At 28.0% G+C, this 25,035-nt stretch overlaps 4 protein-coding genes across 4 annotated transcripts; all 4 read right to left on the minus strand.

The window, feature by feature from the left end:
- Positions 1-7,004: 7,004 nt before the first annotated feature.
- Positions 7,005-8,173, minus strand: LOC130967137 (MLP-like protein 423). Its single transcript, XM_057891959.1, has 2 exons — positions 7,953-8,173; positions 7,005-7,285 (listed from the first exon to the last, which is right to left on the minus strand). The coding sequence occupies exons 1-2, from the start codon at positions 8,143-8,145 to the stop codon at positions 7,005-7,007; spliced, it is 474 nt and encodes a 157-aa protein (XP_057747942.1). The 5' UTR covers positions 8,146-8,173.
- Positions 8,174-10,440: 2,267 nt separating this feature from the next.
- LOC130969406 (MLP-like protein 423) lies at positions 10,441-11,955 on the minus strand. Its single transcript, XM_057895106.1, has 2 exons — positions 11,752-11,955; positions 10,441-11,020 (listed from the first exon to the last, which is right to left on the minus strand). Exons 1-2 carry the CDS (start codon positions 11,942-11,944, stop codon positions 10,743-10,745), a joined length of 471 nt encoding a protein of 156 aa, XP_057751089.1. The 5' UTR covers positions 11,945-11,955; the 3' UTR covers positions 10,441-10,742.
- A 3,777-nt stretch (positions 11,956-15,732) lies between these two features.
- On the minus strand, positions 15,733-17,032 carry LOC130967138 (MLP-like protein 423). Its single transcript, XM_057891960.1, has 2 exons — positions 16,843-17,032; positions 15,733-16,010 (listed from the first exon to the last, which is right to left on the minus strand). The coding sequence occupies exons 1-2, from the start codon at positions 17,030-17,032 to the stop codon at positions 15,733-15,735; spliced, it is 468 nt and encodes a 155-aa protein (XP_057747943.1).
- A 5,295-nt stretch (positions 17,033-22,327) lies between these two features.
- On the minus strand, positions 22,328-24,698 carry LOC130967139 (uncharacterized). The gene is made up of 2 exons (XM_057891961.1): positions 24,059-24,698; positions 22,328-23,946 (listed from the first exon to the last, which is right to left on the minus strand). Exons 1-2 carry the CDS (start codon positions 24,696-24,698, stop codon positions 22,328-22,330), a joined length of 2,259 nt encoding a protein of 752 aa, XP_057747944.1.
- Between the last annotated feature and the right edge of the window lie 337 nt (positions 24,699-25,035).

Here is a 25,035-nt window from a genome sequence, read left to right on the forward strand (position 1 = left end):
AAAAAATAGATTTTCTAGAACAAAAAAGGGCCTTACAACAATTCTTTTGAATGATACGGATATACCTGATATCCGATCCAATTCGATCCGCAAGTATATTGATCGAATCGGATCCAACTTGAAAAAATGCGGATATCGTATCTGATCTGATTCGATGAGTGCAGTGCGGATTAAATAGAATTATAGACTATATTCGATCCGTGTGCAGCCCTATATCTCACTTAGCTTATACAATTATTTATAAAAAACAAAAAAACAAAAACTTAAATTATTATAAAAGTAATCCATAGAAGACCATTTCTCTCTTCAAGTTACTCCCTTCTTATGCATATTTGTCAAATAAATAAAATATTTTAATTGTATATAGTCCCACGAAAATTTTGTACTTCTATAAATTATTTGGTCAACGCAAAATATGAGATGTTTAATTTTTCCAAAGGAGTTAAGTAAGGCCAAACATTTTTATTAGAGGCTTGACTTTACATATTATATATATACACTCACGTACGATACCAGGTCATCAGTCATCATTCATCACGCATACAATCATAATTATTTGATTTCTAGCTGTTACGTGTTTAGCTAGTTAATGTACTTTGCCGATCTAATTAAGTGTTAGTTCAGGTTATTATGTTAAGGGGTGGCAAGCGGGGAAGTCCGCTCCGCCCCATCAGAAATTCGTATTTTGATGGACTGGTCCGCCTCGCCCCACCTAGTGAGGCGGTCCTAAAATTTTAGCCCGCTCCTTCTAACAGGAGTTAATACTCAAATTGGCCCCTGAAATTTGACCTCCGCTTTAATTTAGCCCTCAAAGTTTCAATTGACTCTAAATGTATCCTGAAATTTTGCTTCGAGCCTCAATTTGGCCCTTCCAGCGTTTTCTGTCGCCGGAGAGCTGACCTGGCAAATTTAAATGACACCTGGCAGTCTCAAAACGACGCCGTTTTACTGTTGGCGCCGAAATTGTTAGAAACGACGTCGTATCCCTTAGGAAGGGGTTAAATGAAAATCTAAACACTAACCACTCCAAAGGTAAGACTGAGTTGACTCTTTCTCTTCCTCCACTTCCTCTCGTTTTCCTTCCCGTCAGAGAAGTACCATGGATGTCACAGTAATGGAGCTTTGAAGTTTTTCTTACTTCTTTCTACCCCATTGTGAAGATTAATTACCTGAGAGTCATCTTTTGAAAAACAGGTTAGTAACAAAATCGATGCTCTCAACTATCGTGCTCTGTTTTTAAGAAAATGTTGGTTGTGTGGTGTTTTTCATTTTTTTCACCCTACTTGATAGTGAAACTTTGGGAGAATGTGGTTGATTATGGTTGTTGATGATGATAGAATTTTTGTATGTTAGGGTTTAATTTTTTTGCATGTGTATGACTGTGATCAACCGAAGCGTTCAATTCTTTATCCGTTTGAGCAGACTTTAATTCTTCATATTCTATTTTAAAATAACAATTATACTCCTTCATATCCTATTTTAATTTAATTGTTGATTGGATAATTTCTTGTAAAAATAAAATATTTTCTGTACTGAACATTGTATGCATCAATGACCACCATGAATGTTTAAGTGATAATCATGAACTGAGGATTTTGTATTTTGGCCAGTCATTGCAGTGTATTTAACTTTTGATTATTGTTTCGTTAACAGAGTTTATGCTAATTTTTTTCATTATGTTCGTCTTGTTCTAGATATTCTTTTTTTCCCTTATCCTGGCATAGTTTTCTACGGATCCTTATCACATTAAAAAAGGAGCTTGTTTCCATATTTTCATCTAATGTAGCAGAGCACATAAATTGCTAATATAGGACAATTCTTAAAACATTTGTACAATACAGGAACTTAATTAGAAATGTTTAAGCTGCAAGTATCTAATTGAAAATTTTGATTTAAGAACTTGACTACGAACTTTTAAACCATAGAAAATTAATTGAAATTTAGTGAAACTATAGAAATTTCTAGAATAATTATACCTTTTCCATTTCTGTGATTCTAAATACCATTCTTTTTAGCTTTATGATGATTATGCTATGTTAAGTATCAATAGTCTAACATATTAGACTAATTCTAATGCATACTATTTTGTACAACAGGTTTCAGGATCAATTTCCCCCCCCCCCCAGGGGATTATTTTGCAATAAATCTAGCAACTGTTCCTACTTGTAGAGTGAACGAGTGATCATAAGATCAATTCCCCCTCCAGGGGATTATTTTGCAATAAATCTAGCAACTGTTCCTACTTGTAAAGTGAACGAGTGATCATAAGAGGCAGGCTCTCATAAAACTCGAGTGGTTCTTTCACTTACACAATCTGATCTGAAATTGGATTTCAGTTTTACATAAAAATTTCTACAAAGATGTGAGTACATATAATATTTCAAGCACTGTTGTATAATTGAGTCTGAATTTCATTGGAGATTACCTGGTTATTGTAAATCCTCCTTCAAATCGTAATTTCTTTTTATAATATATTATGCTTTATATGCAATCATTCAATGCAGCAAAAGAATATTTCCTTTATTTAAGTTATGTTGGTACTTAATGGATCTGCTGTCAATGTCATTTTATTACCATTGAAGAATTTGATGTAAATTAATTTTATGTAAATTATTGAAGCTGATAGAAGGCCCGATGGAGTTTTGCAATTAATATTATTCAACCAAAGTCAATTATTCTATTTAGCTTAAACCCCTATATGCATATGAAAAACTCTTTTTTTTTTTGTATCCTTGGCATTAAGTAGTGATTTTGACACATTACCATGTAATATAACATTATCAATATGTATGTTCTCTAACATCATTTCAGTACTATTCTCCATTACCATTTCTTCTTTTTATTTTATTTTATTTTATCATGATGATTATCTTCTCCTAGTAGGTGCTTCATAGGAAAGAGGAGTTGCGCTCATAGGAAAGTTGATGACCTTGCTAGTGCCTTTGTTAATGCAGCAGCGGCTGTTGTTGCAAAAGAAAAAGGTTCTAAGGCTGGAGAGGGTACAGATCCAGCAAACGCTGCTACTACTAACACCCAAGCTGTTGAGATTAATGAAAATGCTTCATTAGCACCACATCAAGCTATTGCTGATGCAAATGCTTCAGAGATTGTACTCACCCAACCCACTTACTCACAGCCGGAAAATCAGGAACAGGTAGTGTTTGGTTTCTAATATTTGATTAACTGTTAACTGGTTTATATTGATTTATAATACACGAGTAAATGTTGGGTAGATCTAACTGATTGATACTATTTGATAACATATTGATTGGTTTTTGTTGGGTTGTATTGGTCACTATTTCTGTTCACAATTTTACTAGGTCCCTCCATCAGACCCACCTCCACCTCCACAACAGGTGACAAGGCCTCAAAAGTTGCAATCTAAGAGGAAAACAACTTTCAATGTGGACCCAATGCAAGGAGCAAGTTCTGGGACAGCTGCACGCTTGGCAGAGTTTATGACATTCGTCCCCACCTCAGGCTTCAAACCACCAACAACAAAATAGAAACCGCTTTGCAATGTTGACTAGAAATTGTGTATAACATATTTTGTAGAGAGCATTTGATCAAACTATGCTCTTTTGATATTTTGTTACTATGTTATGTAGAGTAATCTGTTTTGGTTTAGGATATTTGAAACTATGTTATCTAGGGTATCTAAGGTATGATACAGATACTGCTGTTGCTAATGCTGTGATATTGATAATGATTAATGACTATGAATTACTTAATGAATTACTTATTTCTGGGTCTTATGTCAAGTGCAAGAACCACACAAGGTTCTATTAGATTTTCTTTTGTCATAACATCTCATCTATTTATATCTTTTTCACAAATGAACTATACACTTAAATTTATTCACTAATGGAAGTGCATACTACATATATAGTTATTAGAGCCAGCTCCTAATCTTGTCTTCATATACAGACTCATAGCAGCTTCATATATAATCCCAGTTTTAAAAAATTTTACAGGATATATCATTAGCAAAGAGAACATAAAATTCCATTTCTATTTTCTCATTAAATACATAACAATGCTTCATTCAAATAACTGATATACAGTTACATATATTTCATCACACCTAATCCACAAGCTACAATCACAATTCCAAAAATAATAACAAACACATACAACATAATATTCCACATTTTTAATATTCTAATTTCAGCTTCAACTGCACTAATTTTTCATCCCATAGATATTTTCCAATGGTCTTCACTAACTGAATTTTCATTTCTGCCAACTATGGCTTCTTTTTCTTCAACATCTGCCCATTTAAAAAAGCCACATCATCTCTTACCGGTAGTCTACAACACAAAAAATCCAAAAAAAATTGAGAGGAAGAACAGCTACAAAATCAACTAGCATTTGAGAAATAAGACATACAATCAACTTGCAATAATTCAACCAACTCACATTATAGTTAGAGCATCCATAAAATGGTTTTTCTGGATTGGAATCCGTCCCAGACCACCGAAGAATAGGACGCAACCCACAACCGCACTAATGCGGAACCTTCCCACCTCTGTCACCGTGTGCGTTCTTCACCCAGCCACTATGCGAACAAGCTCTACCAGAGCTACCTGAGCTTTGGCTGTTGCTTCGCAACATTCTTCTCACCTCTTTGAGACACTCTTCGATTTGGGGAAATTGGAAGTTCTAGGTTTTATTTGAAATTTTTAGGGGTTAAATTGAAGCTTTCAAACATTTTGCCATGTCATCTAACTGCTAGGGTGCCAAGTGTCTACCAAATTTGCCAGGTCAGCTCTCCGGTGACGGAAAATGTCGGAAGGGCCAAATTGAGGCTCGAGGCAAAATTTCAAGGTACAATTAGAGTCAATTGAAACCTTGAGGGCTAAATTGAGGTGGAGGTCAAATTTCAGGGGCCAATTTGAGTATTAACTCTTCTAACAGCGAGTTGGCGGGCCAACGAGCTAATCCCGCCAAATAACCTCTTTTTTTTAACTATTAAATAATATATATAAAGGCATAAATTTTTTTTTCTATTTTTTATTTTTAACTATTATAATTTCTAAAAGTATAAACAAATTATAATTTTTATATTCACAAACATTAAAGTCTTTATAATTATAAATATCTAATAAATATAATTATAAACCAAGTTTTCATCTAAAACATAATTATAAATATTGTCCCAAAGCAAAATAAACATAATCCAAAATATAATTATAAATATTGTCTCTAAAACAAAATAAATATAATCTAAAATACTCAATTTTCATCTTCATTCTCTTGTAAGTTGGGTTGGGGGAAGTTGGATTTTGGTAAAAAAAAATTGTAAAAATACCCCTTGCTAAAAAAAGTCTAGCCCGGCGGGAAGCCCGCCCCGCCCCGCCAAAGCCGCGGTTTAAGCGCTGCGGGATAGGCAGACTTTTACTATTTGGCGGTCCCAATTTTTCAGCCCAACCCGTCTTTTTTGGTGGGTTACGCGGGCCGATCCGGTGGATTTAGGCCCGTTTGCCGCCCCTAATTATGTCTAATAATAAATTAAACCAACAGACTTTGTTAAAAAAAAAATATATAAGTAACCAATTATATATGTAGCTGATTTAGGCCAACTTTTAAATTTCAAAAAACCTTTTTAATATTTGTGTTGCATACATTTGTCTTTTTTTTTTTCTTTCTTTTTTCTTTTTTTTCTTTCTCTTCTTCTTTCTCTTCGTCAAATTCGCCTCATAAAAGTCATCACTGTTCGTCGCATGGCACCCCGCTCATCACCCGTGCACCAATTGTCTGTTGGCTTCTGCTTTTTCCATGTCCCATCGCCCACACATCAGTTGTCCACTACAAAAAATATTAAAATAGCGACCGATAAAATCGGTCACTATTAGCAATCGATTTTGCGACCAATCAATTTTTTTTAGGATTTAAAAAAAATCGGTCACTAAATCTTAATTAGCGACCGATTTAGTGACCATCCACTTTTGGTTGCTAAATTGGTCGCTAAAATAAAAATTAGTGACCGATTTAGCTACCAATGACAAAGTCAATCTAGTCGATCAGTTAAATTGGTCGTTATTTTTTTAACTTAGAAACCGAATTAGCAACTAAAACAAAAAACAAGCTTTTAAGGTATGTTGGTGGCTAAATCGGTCGCTATTTTTAAGTTAGCAACCGATTTTGCGACCAATATAAAAACAAACTTAATGGTGGTTGGTCGCTAAGAAGTTAGTTGCTAAGTGTTAAGATAGCGATCGATTTAGTAACCAACTATAAAATGCTGGTTTTAAAGCATTCAGTCGTTAAATTGGTTGCTATTTAATAATTTAGCGACTGAATTAACAACCAACTTAAAAATGTTTATAAAATAGTTGGTGGCTAATTCGATCACTAAGATAACGGTCACTAAATCGATTGTTAACGGTTAATATAGCGATCAATTTTAGCGACTAACTATAAAATCTTAGCATTAGAGTAGTTGGTCACTAAATCAGTCGCTATTAACAACTGAATTTGCGACCAACTAAAAAAAAATTACAAATTAATTAGTTACGACCAACTAATTAGACGTCTATCGGCAGAAATAGCACGTGTTTTATGGTTGACAGCACACGAGAGAGTAACTGCAGCGGTTATGCCGCAAAGAATCTTTTTCTAGATTTTGGATATATTTTTTAGATTTTGAATTTTTTTTATTTGATTTTTAATATTTCTCGTGATAATTTAAATTTATATTTTCTTTAAAACAGCAAATTTTAAAAAAAACGAGTCCAATTTTTTTTCTAAGTTTAGTAGCTAGCAAAGTTCAACAAAAAAAAAGACACATGATTATGTGAATAGATATTGTATTAGATATAATACCGTATTACATTTCATTCCATTCATCTACATAATTATTCTCGAAGATCCTATATATTAGATGAATGAGATGTAAATCAACACAGTATTTCACACGCATATATGATATATGTAAATGCAACATTATTCTTACAGGAACACATCACATTATTGTTGCATATAATATATAACCCGTTATAAATTTATTTGCTAAGAAGATAGTCATCAACATTTGGGAAGATCTTGTAAGCAAATTCTTTTATTAAAATAGGTTCAGGAACCTCTTGGCTAGCCTTTTCATACTCACACGACCATTTCACAATGCTTCCATTATCATCCCCCTTTGGTATTACGCTAATATATCCCTTGTAACTCTTCAAGTACTTAAGGAGGTCACCATCAATCACACTATAAATTATTGTCCTCTTTGCATCATCAACATCTTCAATCCTTTCTGTAACTGTCTTCACATCAAGTTCATGGCCTGGAAAGAGAAAAAAAAAAAAAAGAGAATTATTGATGAAAAATACAAGATTTAATTATTCTGTCGTACTTATAATTCACTAAAATTTCAATTAGGTCTCTATATTTTTTTCTTTTTAATTAGGCCCCTATACTATATCAAATTTTATAAATAAGTCCTTACCGTGATAAAAATATTGAAATTAACGGAATATTCTGTTAAACTATACGGAATATTCTGTTAAACTATACAGAATATTCAGTAAAGTGTTAGACATATTCGGTTTGTTTAACGAAATATTCTGTTAATTCTATTATTTTTGTCACAGTAGAGACTTAATTGCAAAATTTGATATGTTATAGAAAATTAATCTAAAAGAAAAAAATATGGAGACCTAATTGAAAATTCAGTAAAACTATAGGGACCGACAGTAATTAAACCAAAATACAAATAACATAATCTCTTAGTCATATTCCATACTTATGGATACTCATTTTATTGCTTATTTTAATTTTTATTAATAATTGTCTAGAAAAGGTATAGTATATATCTGGTTCTAATGCGTATAATTATACATTATGATGTAAATAAAATAATTGTTTGACTGATTATAAGAAGTTAATAAGCAAAATATTCTTTGTTATGTAAATATATGAAAATTAATTAAAAAAAGGAAGACATTACATGCCTATGTCTAAAGTTACTTTCATGAGGGAGCCCTGAGCCTTGCCATCACCCTGAATAATCCGAGTGCCTTTGTAAATAGATGGTGAAGTGTTTGGGAATATGGTTGCAAAATCCTTGATAGCACTCCAGAACTTGTCTGCATTTGATTTCACCTCCATTTCTGCCTCAAGCTTTCCAACAACACCAGCCGCCATTGCTTATATCAACTCAAGAAGAAAAATAAGAGAGAGAGAGAGAGCGGGGGAGAGAATTGTTGTGACTTATGAGAACCTACTAAAAGATTTGCACATATATAACAATGGAAACGGTTCAAGTGTGACCAATAAAAAGATTTTTATCGGAAATTATTAGGTCTAGTTGGTTTATATTGTAGTTAGTTTTTTTATATTTTTTGAGTATTTTTATTATATTATATTCATTTTTTATGGATAAAATGTTCGTTTCATTTTTTTTATGAATAATGGCACGTCCAAGTACGGACACATTTAATTTGGATGTTTTACATATTGTATGGATAATTTATAAATTAAATTATTTTATTAAAAATATAAAAAATTTAAGTTTTCAATAAATTTATTTTATATTTATTAGTGATAAGCTAACTTATTATATGTCTTAGGACACATATTAGCTAAATTCTTAATTTAAATGGTTGAGATTAAATGTAATTAATAAATAGTATATAATAAACAATGCATTTAATATATTCATTGAATTCACGAAAAAAATATATTTAATGGTCATTATATTTATAGTTATTATCTTTAATTTTTATTAAAATATATCTAATAAATAACTTAAAATAATTGAATTTCACATCATTATAAAAAATATAACATAATTTAAAAAAAAATCATATACAAACAATTTTCTTAAAAAGTGGAATCATAATTAATAAAAATGTTTCACATTTTATTTTCTCATTAAAAAAGTAAATATTTGATAATTTTATGTCATTAAGAGAATAAAAAATAAAATATATATTCTAAATTATACAAATAATTTATATATACTATATTGTTACATTAATAAAAAATTATATAATAATTATTGAAATTTAAGAAACTATTACTTTTTCATAATATTTTAATCTAATAAAATTTAAGAAACTACTACTTTTTAGATAATTTTTATTTATTTTTTCAATTAATAAGTCCAAAGTATTTAATACTTATTCAATCTAAATTAATCAAATGCAGTAATGTACATACTTGGTGTTAAATAGATACAGATGCTATAAATTTGAGCAAATAAGTTTAAACATTTTCGTTCAAATGTACTAACAAAAATAAGAAAATGATTTTCCCCAAACTTTATTTACTTTTGATTTGATTTACGTACACTTCGGCGCTGCTTAATTAACGTGGATTGCCAACCTTATTAAATTTAGGAAATCGGGAAGAAGGGGAAGACTTCCAAACCCCAAATTGATATTTAGCAAATAAAAAATGTCTTCTATACCTATTTTGATTTCACCTTGATTTTTGTAAAATTATCTTTTTTACAAACTTTGTAGGTTGTAGTTAGATGAAAATAGGCCGAGTAAAGTCGAGTTTTGATTATATTAAATCTGATCATTTTGTAACTAGAAATTTATATTTTATAAAGTATAATTTAATTCATTTATATATAGACCTGGCAGTATGAATTTTATCCGCGGGTACTCAACCCGATCCAATTCGGTCGGGTAGGGTTGCCAATCCGATCCGCTGTAAGTAGGATTGGGCACGGAGCGGGTTGGCCTGCGGAGCAGGTTGAACCAAGGACCTTAAGCATGTGGAAAAGGTTCCTAACCATTACTAAACCAAGGATACTTTTGTTATCTATTTGATATTTGTGTCATTATAATGTTTCTTTTTGTCAACCCGCAGATATGGTCGGATATCCACGGGTTAAACGCGGGTAGGGTTAGGGTTGGGTATTTTTCAACCCGCGAGTAGGGTAGGATTGAGTGTTAGTTAAAAACTCAACCCGCGAATAGGATTAGGGTTGGGTTCAAACCCTACCCTACCCTACCCATTGCCACCCCTATTTATATATGAATTGTTAGTCATATATCATAACTATATTTATAAATTATAGTTCATAAATAATTTTTTTCTTTGAATAAAATAACTACAATTTTAAGTAGTCTATTTGACTATTAATTTTTTTAATTTTATTTTATATTTAATACAAGCCAATAGTTGATGAAAGTCTAAAGTAAAAATAAATTATTTTAAAAAAAAAATATTTTGACGAACCAGTAACCAACTTCATAGATTTTCTAAAAAATCTATGACCTAGTGCCAATGATTCTATACTCTCATATAAATATAAAGGGAAAATAAATCACCATAAATTGTAAATAAAATGGTTTTATTTCTGACCATGCATGTCTTTTAATTTATTTGCTTGTTTTACTGAAGGAGGTAAGGTGTATATACGTTGCTATAATAATGGGCATGCAATTTTAATTTCATACTTTTATGCATTATAATGGTGCTAAATCCCTCATACATTTTTTAATTTTTAATAAACAAGCAAGTCTTCACTAAAAAAAAAAAAAAATTATGAGAGCTTCTACTCTTTACTATAAACGCTTTTTACTCCTCTAACTTTTTTTCAATTTTTTTCAATATGAATAATTCACAGAGAAGAAATTATTCAAATCTCTTGCTTGGAGCTCCATGTACCTTTTAGAATCCATTGTTTATATTTCAAACTCTTTTCTATTTTATTTCATTAATCATTCATCATTAATGTATAACCCAATTACTATAATGCATAGAACTAGAAGGCCTTCAAAGGATTATGCGTTTAGAATGTAGTGATCAACTTTTAGGAAGGTGTTGATTGCAGCTTCTCCCATGAAATTAGGTTCAGGAACGTCTTGACTAGCCTTTTCATACTCACAGCACCATTTCACCAAGCTTCCATTATCATCTCCCTTTGGTGTTACATTCACATATCCCTTGTAACGCTTATAGTACTTGAGAAGATCCCCATCAATCACACTATAAATTATCGTCCTCTTTTCATCATCAACACTTTCAATCTTCTCTGTCACCGTCTTCACAGCTTCATTTCCTTCAAGAGCAAAAAAGCCTAGATAATTATTCTTTTTATATCCACCGTTTAAATAGAAGAAAAAATATTTTAAAGGGAGAACCAATCACTCTTTAATAAAATATTTTTTTGTTTTCATCTCTATTTTATCATTTATTTCTCTCAAGGAGGGAGATATTCGAAGATATTCATGAATATTAAATTTTAAAAAATAAAAAAATAACACAATACAACTATAACAAATTCTAACACAATTTAATTAAATATATCAAATCAAACACAATTTAAATAGACAAACACAAATTTAACATAATAATATATATATATAAATTTTTTAGCATATAAATTAAAATAAAATGAATCAGGATTACTTATATGATTTATATATAAATATAAGAGCATTTAAATAATTTTTTTGTGTGGATATTCATGGACGGATACCTTAATTAAATTTTTAATACGGATATTAGATAAATAAGTTCATAATAAATTTTATTATAAAATAATTATATAAAACAAATTAATTTCCTTCAAAACAATGTAATGAAGAGACTAAAATAATCGACTCGGATAATTTTTAAAGACTTATTGAGAATCAAAACGTTCAATTTAAAATTTTTTAAGAAACAACATGGGTATATAAAGAATAAAAATTTATTAACAACTAATACATCCAATTTAAATTTTTTTAAGAAATAATATAAGTATTTATTTGTAAAAAATGAATCTAAGAAAAATAAAACTTTACGGACCTTGATCTCCTGAAATTGTTCTATAGACAGAGCCAACAACCTTGCCATCACCCTCAAGAATTTGAATGCTTTTGTAATCAGTTGGTGAGGCCTTAGGGAATATGGTTACAAAATCCCTAATAGCACCCCAAAACTTGTCTGCATTGGACTTTACCTCAGTTTCTGCCTCAAGCTTTCCAACGCTAGCAGCCATAGCTTACATTGAATTATGGTACAAAAATGTTGCAAATATATAAAGAGAAAAAATGCATGCATTCAGAACAAAATTAAAATTAATAAGAAGTAGTTCCTTTTCCCAAACATAATGTGACGCATAATTGAAGAGCTAGCAGCCGGGCGATAAGGTTAGTTACTATAATTTATAGGGTTAAATATAAATATTAATCATACAAAACTATGTCACTTGTACAATTATTTATAAAAAATATAAATTATTATAAAAAGTACCCATAGAAGATTTTTCAAATAAATATTTTTTAATGTATATAGCACCAAGTAAATTTTTGTTCTTCTATAAATTATTTTTTCAACGCTAAATATGAGATGTTTCAGTTTTCCAAAGGATTTCAATATGACCAAACATTTTTTTATTTTTTGTAAGAGGTTTGACTTTACATTTATATATACACTCACATAGATACACCATGTCATCACAAATTAATAAGAATTATGTTGAAATTCTTAATTCTAGCTTGCGAGATTAATTAATTATTAAGTGATGTACTAAAATTATTCATTCCAAATCATATCATCACTTATAGGATTATTTATAGAAGAACAAAGAATTTAAATAATCCTTAAAAAGAATGACTATGAATCAAGTATCTTGAGTATGTACTAGAGGAATTTTTATTTTATGTAATTTATATTTCAACCATAATGAATAATAATCTCTAGCTTGTTGAACAATTCTTTTAATTTTGAAAAGAAATTCATTCAAATGTAATAATCAAAATAAGAAAATGATATTTGTCAAACTTTATTAACATTATTTGATTTACACATGCAGTAGTAATAACCAATATTGCTTTGCCTTTAGCCGTTATATGCTTAGCTAGTTTAATGTGCTTTGCCGAACTATTTAAATTCTAGTTCATAGGGTTGCACATGGATTGGATCGAATTGATTATTGTCTAATAAAATTCTATTCGATTCGCACTACACTCAGTGACGGATCCAGAAAATTTGATTAGTGGGGGCAAAATATGTATAACATGATAATAATTTTATAATTATATTTTATTATTATAAAATATAATTAATCTTCTAGTTATTTAACTAATAAATTAAAACACTTATATAGTAATTTAAATAATAACATATAACTTAGAATTTTATCCTTTTAAATTTGATATTTAAAAAATTGATAATTCTTTTATTATTAATACAATTAAATATTTTATTTTTTTATATATATTAATAAATAATTATTTAAAAATTAATGTCTTATAAGATTACAAAACTGACTCTTTATAATATTCATAATTAATTTTTTTTAATTAATATCGTTACTAAAAAAATTAGAACTAACTTCAAAAGAAGAAAATCAATAGATATTCGTATATTTAGATGTTACTTTTTATTTTAACTGTTATTTATTGTTAATTAATATTACTATATTTCAAAATTTAAATTATTAATGGATCTTATTATTCAATAATATTTAACCATGTAATAAAAATATATAATTATATAATTACAAAATAAAATACAAAATAATTGAATGAATTAAAAATAAAAAAATAAAAATAAATCTTTAATTGAGTCAAAAGAAATTAAATAATGAAATTAAGGAGTCTTCCTAGGAGCCATAGAATAAAAAAAGAATAACAAAAGAAGAGAATTAGAATGTTAGAGAGCATACAAAAATTGTTTTTAGTACTTAAATTTAAATAACTGACTTAATTTTTAATTATTTTTATTATTATTATTTAATTATTTTTATAATTAATATAGTATTATTATAAAATAGTGAGATTTTTTTTCTATACATTATGAAAATAGAAATAGATTAAAAAAAATTATAATGGGGTCAAATTTATTTATTAAATGGGGGCAAATAAATTTTTATTTCATATACTACATGTAACTTAACAAAATTTTAGTGGGGGCACTTGTCCCCACATCTCCTAAGGTAGATCCGTCCCTGACTACACTCATCGGATAGATCGGATACGATATACACAATTTTCAGTCGAAATCCAATCCGATCTGACCCGCAAGTATGCGGATCGGATATTGAGTATATCCACATAATTTAAGAAAAAATGTTTTTAAATTTCATTTGGCTATTTTTACAAAAGAAAAATTATTTTTCACCCGTTTAAGCATATTTAATTCTAAAATATTATTAATAAAAGTTCTTTTGAATAACACAAGATTTAAGTTTAATTATTCTAAGTCGAAGTACAATATAAAAAATAAAAAACAAGATATCATAAAATTTATAAAACAACACACTAAAATTCATATCACATTAAGGTTTATTTTCTTAAACTATGCTATTTATATGTGATGTGCGGATATGCAAATTTGCGAATTGGATCCGCAGATATCACCGCTAAATCCACAATCCGATCCTATCATAGTGCGGATCGGATAATATCCGCAAAATTTGGATCGAATACGGATAATTACCACAAATATGAGGATATTATCCGATTCATATACAGCCCTACTAGTTCAGGTCATTATGAATAATAAACAAAACCAATTAAATTTGTAAAAAAAGAAAGAACCATCTAATGGATATGTGAATAGATATTGTATTAAACATTATATCCTATTATATTTAATTTTAGGTGAATTCTAACCGACTTCCTCTTCGTAAATTAAAAGATTTAATTTATTATCTTTTATGACATATTTTATAATTATTGAACAAAAATTATTAATTTATCATAACTAATATATATGAATCATTTTTATAACCACAATTCGGATAATCATACAACCAATTAGAGTAAAATTTTTATCTTCATTTTATTGCTTAGAATTAACCATTAATTGCTTAAACAATATTATCAGTCTATTCTGCCAGAAAAATGTGTGAATCAGGGAAAATTCTAATTCAAACAAATCAACGTTGGGTTTGAATCAAATTTGTCACGTTAAACCACCACAAATCTTTTAGCCGCTAATTTGGTTGGATAAGTTATATGTATCATTGAGAAATAGATTTTGGAGAGTGGAAACTTTTTTTTTCTTTTTGAAATTAATTCATTTATAGTGAAAATTTATGGTTTTAATGTTCCCTTGCAATCATTAATAAATAATTAAAAGGATTAATCATACACATGTGTGGTCAAAGAACATTTGATTCAATGGTTAATCTCCTCTTTTCAATTCTTTTTGTTTTTGGGACTGGAAAATGGTGAAATAGCAAAACGGAATTTTTGTAAAAATTCTTGTGATTTACGGAAATTATTTCTCTCTTCTAATTGATTGATTGGGTTATTCAAACTCAAAGTTAAAGAGAGATGATTAATATTATTAACTATGATGACTCAATAAATTTCTCTAATAATCATAACACATAGGAAAAGTATAGGGTACCAACATATTATCTGCCGACTTCTGCCAACTCTTATTTATATTTGTGTTTCATGAAAGTGTGTTCATAGATGTGTCTAATAATTAATATATTTTAAATACATATATAAAGAGACACATCCAGAAAATATATCTATAAAGACAGTTTTATTAAATACAATTATAAAAAAGACATTTTTATTAGACACATCCACGAACACACTTCCATAAAACACAATTATAAATAAGAGTTGGCAGAAGTTGGTAGATATGCTGTTGGTAACGTAGCAGAACCGTAACACATAACATAGAGGATAATAAACCTTTTATTCTTCTAAATAAGATGTAAATCAACACAGTATTTTACATGCATATATGAAAATGCAACATTATTCCTACACGAACAAATCACATTATTATATTGTTGCATATATAAAACAAATTAAAAATTTATGCGCTTAGAAGATAATCATCAATCTTTGGGAACATCTTGGTTGCAAATTCTTTGATGAAAATAGGTTCAGGAACTTCTTGGCTAACCTTTTCATATTCAGAGGACCATTTCACAATGCTTCCATTATCATCCCCCTTTGGTGTTACATTAATGTATCCCTTGTAATTACTCTTAAAGTACTTAAGGAGGTCACCATCAATCACACTATAAATCAATGTCCTCTTTCCATCATCAACATCTTCAATCCTTTCTGTGACTGTCACAACTTCATTGCCTGGAAAAAAAATTTAGTTATGAAAAATACAAAATATATATAGTCTTATTCCATAGTTATGGGTACTCATTTTTATTGCTTATTTTGATTAATACTTATCTAGAAAATGTTGTATACAGGGGTGCATATAGTCCGGTTCAAAGACTCGGCCTGTCCTGAATATTTTAAGGGCTAATTGGATGTGATTTTACCGGATGGTAAATGTCTCAAAAATAGACCGGTCATTATTTTGGATCGGATTCGAGTCCAAGCAAATTCAGCTTCACTCAATTCATACGCACTACAAGGGAACTAAAAAAGATATTTATGTTTTAAATTAATTTTAATATTATATTATATTAATTATAAATTTATTATTTTATTTTTAATTACACTTGTTAAATTAGAAAATAGATCAAACAAGCATCAAATTAGAATTTATGGATAAATTTAAATTCAAATATGGATATCAACTTTTGGATAACAATTTTTTTTCTTTATAAACAAATGCATTATAACTAAGTTTCTTTATAAATTATTATTAAAATTTTAAATACCCAGTTTTCACTCGATTTGAAACCAGTATAATTGTGGCTTGAAAATGTTTAGATTTCATTGAGTTAGGGTCTATTTAGGTGTATATTTAGGGTCGAGTCTAGATCATGACAAATTCGGTTTCACTCGGCCCTGAACACCCCTAATAGTATATAACTATATGTGGTTCTAATTATATATTTTCATGTAAATAAAAATAATTATTTTAACTGATTAATAAGAACTTAATTAACCAGCAAAATATTCTTTGTTATGTAAATATATGAAAATGAATTTAAGAAGAAAAAGCGTTACATACCCATGTCTAAAGTATATTTGATGATGGAGCCAGGCACCTTGCCATCACCCTGAATAATGTGAATGCTTTTGTAAACAGATGGTGAGACCTTAGGGAGTATGGTTGCAAAATCCCTTATAGCATTCCAGAACTTGTCTGCATTTGATTTCACCTTAATTTCTGCTTCAAGCCTTCCAACAACACCAGCCATTGCTTGATTTTACGAAGAAGAAGAAGAATTTTTGTTGTTGTGACTTGTGAGTTGTGAGAACCTGCTACAAAATTTGCATATATATATATAATAATAATAATGGAAATGGTTTAGAATAGTAACAAGTTTTTTGTTTGAGTAGAATATTATAAAAAATAAATGTCACTGAATCTAATAAACATATTTAGAAATCGTTTTACTTCAAGTTTTATCCATATATTAATTATTTTACACATTAATTATTATACCACTTTTCATCCATTTTTATTCAACAATCTTTTCAAAGTCGGTATATGAGAATTAGTATGATGACTTATTATCTTCAAAGTATTCAACATGGGAACCATGAGAAGACCAAAAATGTGCAAGATGTTTGACTAACATTTAATTGTTTGACTAACATTTAATAATAATAAGAGTTAATTATTAAATCAATACTAAAAAAATTCTGATACTGATAAAAATAGTTTTAAAAGACATAAAAAAAAAACAAAAAAAAATCTTCAAAAAACTTATAAATTTAACAAAAATAACTAGGTGGATTCTATGGTATAGAAGGAGAGAATCTTCTATACCTATATATATTTATTGTCAATAAAAAAAGATACCAAGTGTTCAGAGAGAGAAAATTTAAAAAAATATCTACCATTATTCTGTTAAATTGCAAAATGTTTTCAATTTTTTTTGATGTACGTGAAGAAATTTAATAGTTAAATATAATAAATATTTATTTAATTAGTGATTATAAAATTAATATTGGACCTTTATTTGAATTTTTTTGTTTTTGTAAAATTTTATTTATTTTGGATCAAACCATATTTATAAATAAATATTGAAAATACAGACCTAAATTTTATAAATTACAAGATTTATAGAAAAAAGTATTTTTTATATGTATGAGAAAAAAAAGTCTCCTTTTAAAATGTTCACAAGAAATACATAAAAAAATTCTATAGTAATTAGATACATTTTTTGGAATAATAATGAACAAAATTTATTTTAAAATACTAATTAAATTAAATAATTATTTAAAATAACTATCAAAATTTATTAGAAATATAAAAAGAGTAATAATTTGGTTAAAAAATTTGAGAAAGTAATATATATTTAGAAAAACAATATGATTACGGTTTAAAAGGTTAAAAAATTTTCATAAATAATAGTTCTAGTAAATAATATAAAATTTGTGATATACGTAAATATAATTTTTAATTAATATATATGATTTGAATATTAATTTAAGTTTAAATTTATCTATTTTAAATATTAAACAGTATTTTATATTGTATTTTGATTTTTAAATTGATAAATGAATAATTAATTATTTTTAATTTATTATGTGTTAATTTTTAATTGTGAGATGAATTTGATTATTTCACGTATTAAGTATTGAATTTTTTTTTTGTGACTATATCAAGTATTGAATTTGATTATATTTACGTATATTGTAAATTTTATATTGTTTACTATAATTATTATTTATGAAAATGTTTTAATCTTTTAAACTGTAATCATTATCCAAAATAAATAGAATTCACAAAAAAAGTCCAATATCATTTTTATAGTCACTAATTAAATAAATATTTATTATATTTAGTTACTAAATATTTTCACGTGTTTCAAAGAATAGCAAAAAAAACAAAAAAAAACTCTGCAACTTATTAAAATAATAATAGATATTGTCTTTTAAATTTTCTCTCTCTAAACACTTGATAATTTTTTCTATTGACAACAAATATATATAAGTGTAGAAAATTTTCTCCTTCTACACCATAGAATTTACCAAATAACTAAACATGAACTGCTCACATCTCTATTAATAAAAAGGCCAATTCTATGGTGTCTAACTGTCTATGAATTGGTGCCTAAATTTTACTTAATTTACCTTTTGTAGTAAGTTTTGATTTTTTAAAAATTATTTATTGTTATATTTTTTAAATTAAATATTATTTTTTTAATTTTTTTTAGTAAATAGACAATATTTTTTAGGCACTATACCATTCACCAAATAAAAAATACTGAATTGACAAACGATAAGACATAAAATGACAAACTGTGTTGTTAATTTTGATATTACCTAAAATCATTATTTAATATTTATTATAATCCATTAAGATGGTGGAAATTCATTTACCTCAACACTAATAAAAACTCTAATTTGACCACATATTTTATTTTTATTTCTAAATTTTTTTCATCTCAAAGTAGAACACACACAGATTATTGTGTTGTTTGGATTTTCGTAACTGGACATCCAAACATCTTAGGAATTGAAGGGACGGAAATTAGGAAATTACAGAAGCAAGTAAACAACAACAATAATTAAACTTCTTTTGATAAAATAATTTAAATAATAAATAATTATATTAAAAATAATTTATAAATAAATTATTTTATTTTTAAATTTTTAATCCTAAAAATACTTATTTTATAAAAATATGATAAAAATTAATAGTATTATGAGAGAAGTTATTTTTTTAATTTTTTTATAAATTTCTAAATAATTTCTTAAAAATTACAATTTAATTTTAAAAATTATATTAAATATTAATATTATTATTTTTTATAAGTCAAAATTTCAAAAAAATTATTTTAAAGCTTTTAAACAGCCCTTATTCAAATTTTGCATCCAAATCCAGCTTTTGAATATGGCCCGAAACTAATTAGATTTCGGTTAGCCATTTTTTGGTCTGGTGCAAATAAAATAATAATAAAATAAGGATATATATATACGCGATGAATTACGAAGATATAATATTTTTTAATTTTTTTTAATAATGATTATAGCTATATGCATACTCGAATTAATATATGCCTCCACTACAATATCATATTTTTTTTTCATTTAAAACAATCCACGGATGGAATATGAATATTCGAACTCAAAATATAAATTAAGTATTATGTTGGACATATTATAGTTATATACTCTATGTACAAATTTATATTTGTTACATAATTTATAGACTTTTTTAGATCATAATTTAAATTAATACATCATTTTATCATTTTTAACCATTTTTTAATATCCTTAAAATTTATAGATTCGTCTCGATGAGCACTCAACAGTTTTGTAAATGGGACGACTTCTTCAACAATATATTGTTGATAACTATGTGAAAAACTGAAAATAGAAACAGGCAAATTAAGATGAGTTCAATAAAGACAACAGAAACTTCGAGTTGAACTATATCAAGACTTACAAGATGTTTTGCACACAGAAGAGCCTAATGCTAGTAAATATTTTTCAATTTAATAACTACACGATTGATCATTACGTGTTTCGAAAGTTAAAATTTTAAACTAATAATATTTTTCTCTATAATTGATTTCATAAAATGTTGGCAGAAGAACAATATTACTATCGTCGTTCGTGGGCAGTCATTGGCCTGGTACATGACCCAACGGTACAAGGATGGAATGACTATTATTCTTAAGAAGGCAAACCGGATATTTTTTTTACTATGACATGCAATCCATCATGATCAGAAATAGCTTCGGAAACTCAACCCTACTCAAACTCCACAAGATCGTCCGGATCTAACAACTATAATTTTCAGAGCCAAATTCGAACAATCAAAGGAGGATGACATTACCAAGGATGTATTGGGAAGGGTGAAAAGCTATATTTATGTCACTAAATTTTAGAAAAGAGGATTGTCACAGTACATATGTTGTTAATCTTAGAAAATAATGACAAGTTGAGTGATCCTGACCAATATGATAGTTTAGTCCGAGCGAAAATACCATGGAAACAAGAAAAATCACACTTACATGAGGCAATGCTAAGATATATGGTTCATAATCCTTGCGGAACACTTAATCAATCTTCACCATACATGAAAAATGGTCAATGTAAACGCAACTACCCAAAAGAGTTCATAGCAGAGACATGACGAGATGATGATTCATATTCTTAATATAGGAGAAGATTTGATACTCCAATCCCTATAAACCAAAATGTCATATAAATAAAACTATGTTAATTTTGAAATGATGAAAAAAAAATACTTATCTGACAAATTTGAAGGGTGAATGATATATTAACACCAATACTAAAATATGATATAAATAAAATCACGTCAATATTAAAATAAAAAATAATAGTGATCTAATAAATTTAAAAAGCGAATAATATATTAAGAAAAAAATAAAATTAATTATTTAATAGTAATAAGTTATTAAGTATGATTTAATTTTATGTTTTAGGGGGTAAGTGGAGGTCTTGACCCCTTTCTTTCAGCTTTTTTAAAAAAATATTAATAGTAATAAGTTATTAAATACGATTTAGTTTTTTAAAAAAAATTATTTAGTATTTAATTTATTATAAATAAAAATTCAGTCTAATCTAAATATCAATGATTTCTAATATCTAAAAAGTAAGTAACAATATTAAAAAAATCTGAAAAAGTATTATTACTAATATTTTTAATTAAATAAAAATTTTTTAAATCCCATAAAGTGAATTTTTTTTCTTCCTGTGAGCGTTCTTCTTGATTCATTTGGTATTAATTCTCTCTGTTTCAACTACTACAACTGAAAGATCATTTCGGCTATGAATATTGTGAAGAATAACTCAGAAATAAAATGAAAGATGAATTTTTTGCTAATTGTCTTTTAATTATATTCAAAAGAAAATTGTTGAAAAATTTGACACATTCTTTAATAAATTTTATGATACGAAGAATCGACCACTTCGTTAGTAAAAAATACATACATATTTTTTGTATTTTAAAATATATTCTCTATCCATATATTTTTGTAATACATTTTATATTATATAATTTTTTGTATAATCTTTTAATATTATATATGTTATTGGCCCCATGATAATATTTCTGGATCCGTCCCGCATCCAACCGTTGTTAACTATGCATGAGTAATTTGAATCAAAAGAAATAACCATCCAATTAAAAATAATGAATATAATCATCTACATACCTATTGAATTGAACATCCGATATATTCGTTATTTACATTATTTAGTATTTTCATTGTCCATCTATATAAAAAATAAATTACAGTAATATATTTTTTCCCTTTTAAAAAATAGACACAATTTTTTTTTTTGAAGTTAGGAGTTAGACTCAAAATCAAAACTTTTGAACGAGACTATACCAGCCATGCACCTTATAGTTATGTGAATATATACAGTATCGGCAGTGACGGGCCCAGAAAATTTATGGTGGGGGGCAAAAATAATACACATTATTATCAAAATATATATTAATTTAAATTTAAAAATATAAAAGTGCACATTAATTATTTGAAATACAAAAAAAACCAAAAATTACATTAGCTGCTAACTTTCTTCGCTTCAAATCTTGAAGGTACTTCTCTTCTTATTTTCATATTTTGAAAATGTTGAATAATTGTTTCATTATCAACTTGATTGAATGTCTCTCTTTCTATATATGTAACCAAACAATTATTCAACCACTCATCTCCCATTCGATTACGAAGTCGACTCTTTATGATATTCATAGCAGAAAATGTTCTCTCAACTGATGCTGTTGCCACAGGTAGAATCAAAGCTAATTTCAACAGAAGAAATACCAATGGATAAACAATATGCTTTTTTGTCTCAACTAACTTTTGAGATAGTCCACTGATTTCATTTATATTTGAGAATTGATCATCAAGACGCATATCCAATATAAAATTCTCAAGTTGACTATCAAGTGCCAAAAGTTGAGTAGAAGAGAATTCATATGGATAAAATTCAGCTAAACGAAGCAACTTCTCCTTATCAAATGCAAAAAATGAGTCACTTGTATTCAAACAAGCTATACAAAGAAGTAGCTCGGTATTTACCTCTGTAAAACGATTGTTAAGCTCTTGAAGTTGTCTATCAATCACTTGATAAAATAATTCAACTTGAAAAGGATGCAAGTTTGAGACCTTTTGGATTTTGCGCCTTGATCTTCCTTGTGTTACAAATATATCATTCATATTTGGAGCAAGAATATTGTGACTATCACAAAATAGTAAAACTTCGTTGAGCAAAGAGGACCAACCATCGTCTCTTATACTTTGCAATCGTTGCTTGGACACTTTAACCAATGTCATAGCATTTATAATGTCTTGATCACTTCTTTGTAGAGCTTGAGACAACTCATTAGTAACTCCTAATATACTTTTCATCAAATGTAAATTGAATACAAATTCAAAAGATTGAATATGATTCAATAATTGGCATGCTTCAGCTCTTTGTTCAGGATTATTTCCATCTTCCTCAATAACTTCAAGAACTTCTACCACGGAAGAAAAAATAGAAATCAAGCTAAGTATTGTACCATAATGTGAGCCCCATCGAGTATCACCTGCCCTTTTCAATGTTGTTTCTTGATTTAAGCCACGCCCACTAGAAACATCTCCATTTTGTAATGCAACAATTGTCTTTTGTATTTGACTTTCACGAAGCATGTCTTTACGTTTACAAGAAGCTCCAACAATATTGCACAAACTAGCAAGCAAATTAAAAAGTAGTGCAATTTCAACCTGTTTCTTTGCAACAACCACAAGTGCTAATTGAAGTTGGTGAGCAAAACAATGAACATAAAAAGCACAAGCATTTTCTTTCAAGATCAAACTTTTTAAGCCATTAAATTCTCCCTGCATATTAGTAGCTCCATCGTAACCTTGTCCACGTATTCTTGCTAAACTTAAATTATGCTTTGTTAATAAAGATTTCAAAGCTACTTTTAACGACAACGCATTTGTGCTAGAAACATGGACAAGGCCAAGAAATCGCTCCATTACAATCCCTTCTTTGTTCACATACCGCAAACAAACAGCCATTTGCTCTTTAACAGAAATGTCTCGAGCTTCATCAACTAAAACAGCAAATAAATCATCTCCAAGATTATCAATAATAACTTTAGTAGTTTCACTTGCAGCAGCTCTAACAATATCTTTTTTGAATTTTAGGTGCTACTAGCTTAAGGTTTCCACGAGCATTTTTGAAAACACGATCAATCTCTGTATTATGTTGAGCAAGAAAGTCAAGAAGCTCCAAAAAATTACCTTGATTATTTGAATTGTGCGATTCATCATCACCACGAAAGGCCAATCCTTGTCGCAATAAGAACCTAATGCACTCAATTGTTGCTGTTAAGTGAGTTCGGTAATCTCTTTTAGCTTGGTCTGAATGCTTTTGAAAAACAACTTCAATATGTTGTTTTTGCTTCATGAGTGCTTCGCATTTTCTTCGAGTTTGATTATGAGCACTATCATGATTTCCAACATGTGTTTGTAATCGCTCCTTCTTTTTCCAATTTGAAAAGCCCTCTTTTACAAAAGCATCACCACTCGCACCATCAGGTTTCATAAGATAGAAACAGAGACAAAATACAGCATCTTTTAAAATACTATATTCCAACCAATTGCCAAATTCATCAAACCAATCAGCATTAAATCTACGGAGAGAAGTTCCAAAATATGTTTGTGAAAAATCATGTTCTCTTGGTTGACAAGGACCTTTTTGCAAATAAGCTCGTCTAACTTCATCTCTGACATTTGGATCATAATTTGAAATTTTGGGTCGTTGTCCAGGATCAGCTACCAGACTTTCCACATTGAATTCTAAGAACTTCTTTTTATTAGAAGAGACTAATGGAGTGACTTCAGATTCTAGTGGTAGCTTTCTTTTGAAATATTTCTCCATTACTATTTCTAAAAATAAAAATATATATTCTAAATTAGTAAATTGATCAATTCACTTTAAAAATTTATATGCAATCTAATTACATATAATAAAATAGAACGAAAGATAAACAAATAAATAATAAGGATCACTAAATTGAGAATAAAATAAAATATATAAATTCATGAAAAGAATAAAAAATAGATTAATACCTAAACTATAATTGTTTGAATTAAAATTTGCAATTGAAAATATCAAAAAGAGAAACAATGAAATTGAAAGATACATAGAGTCATAGAGAGCTATATAAAATAAAATAGAGAATTTAAAATTTACCTTTTGATGAAGAGAAGATGAC

The sequence above is a fragment of the Arachis stenosperma genome, chromosome 3 (genome assembly GCF_014773155.1).
Source record: "Arachis stenosperma cultivar V10309 chromosome 3, arast.V10309.gnm1.PFL2, whole genome shotgun sequence".
Classification (NCBI taxonomy): Eukaryota; Viridiplantae; Streptophyta; class Magnoliopsida; order Fabales; family Fabaceae; genus Arachis; species Arachis stenosperma.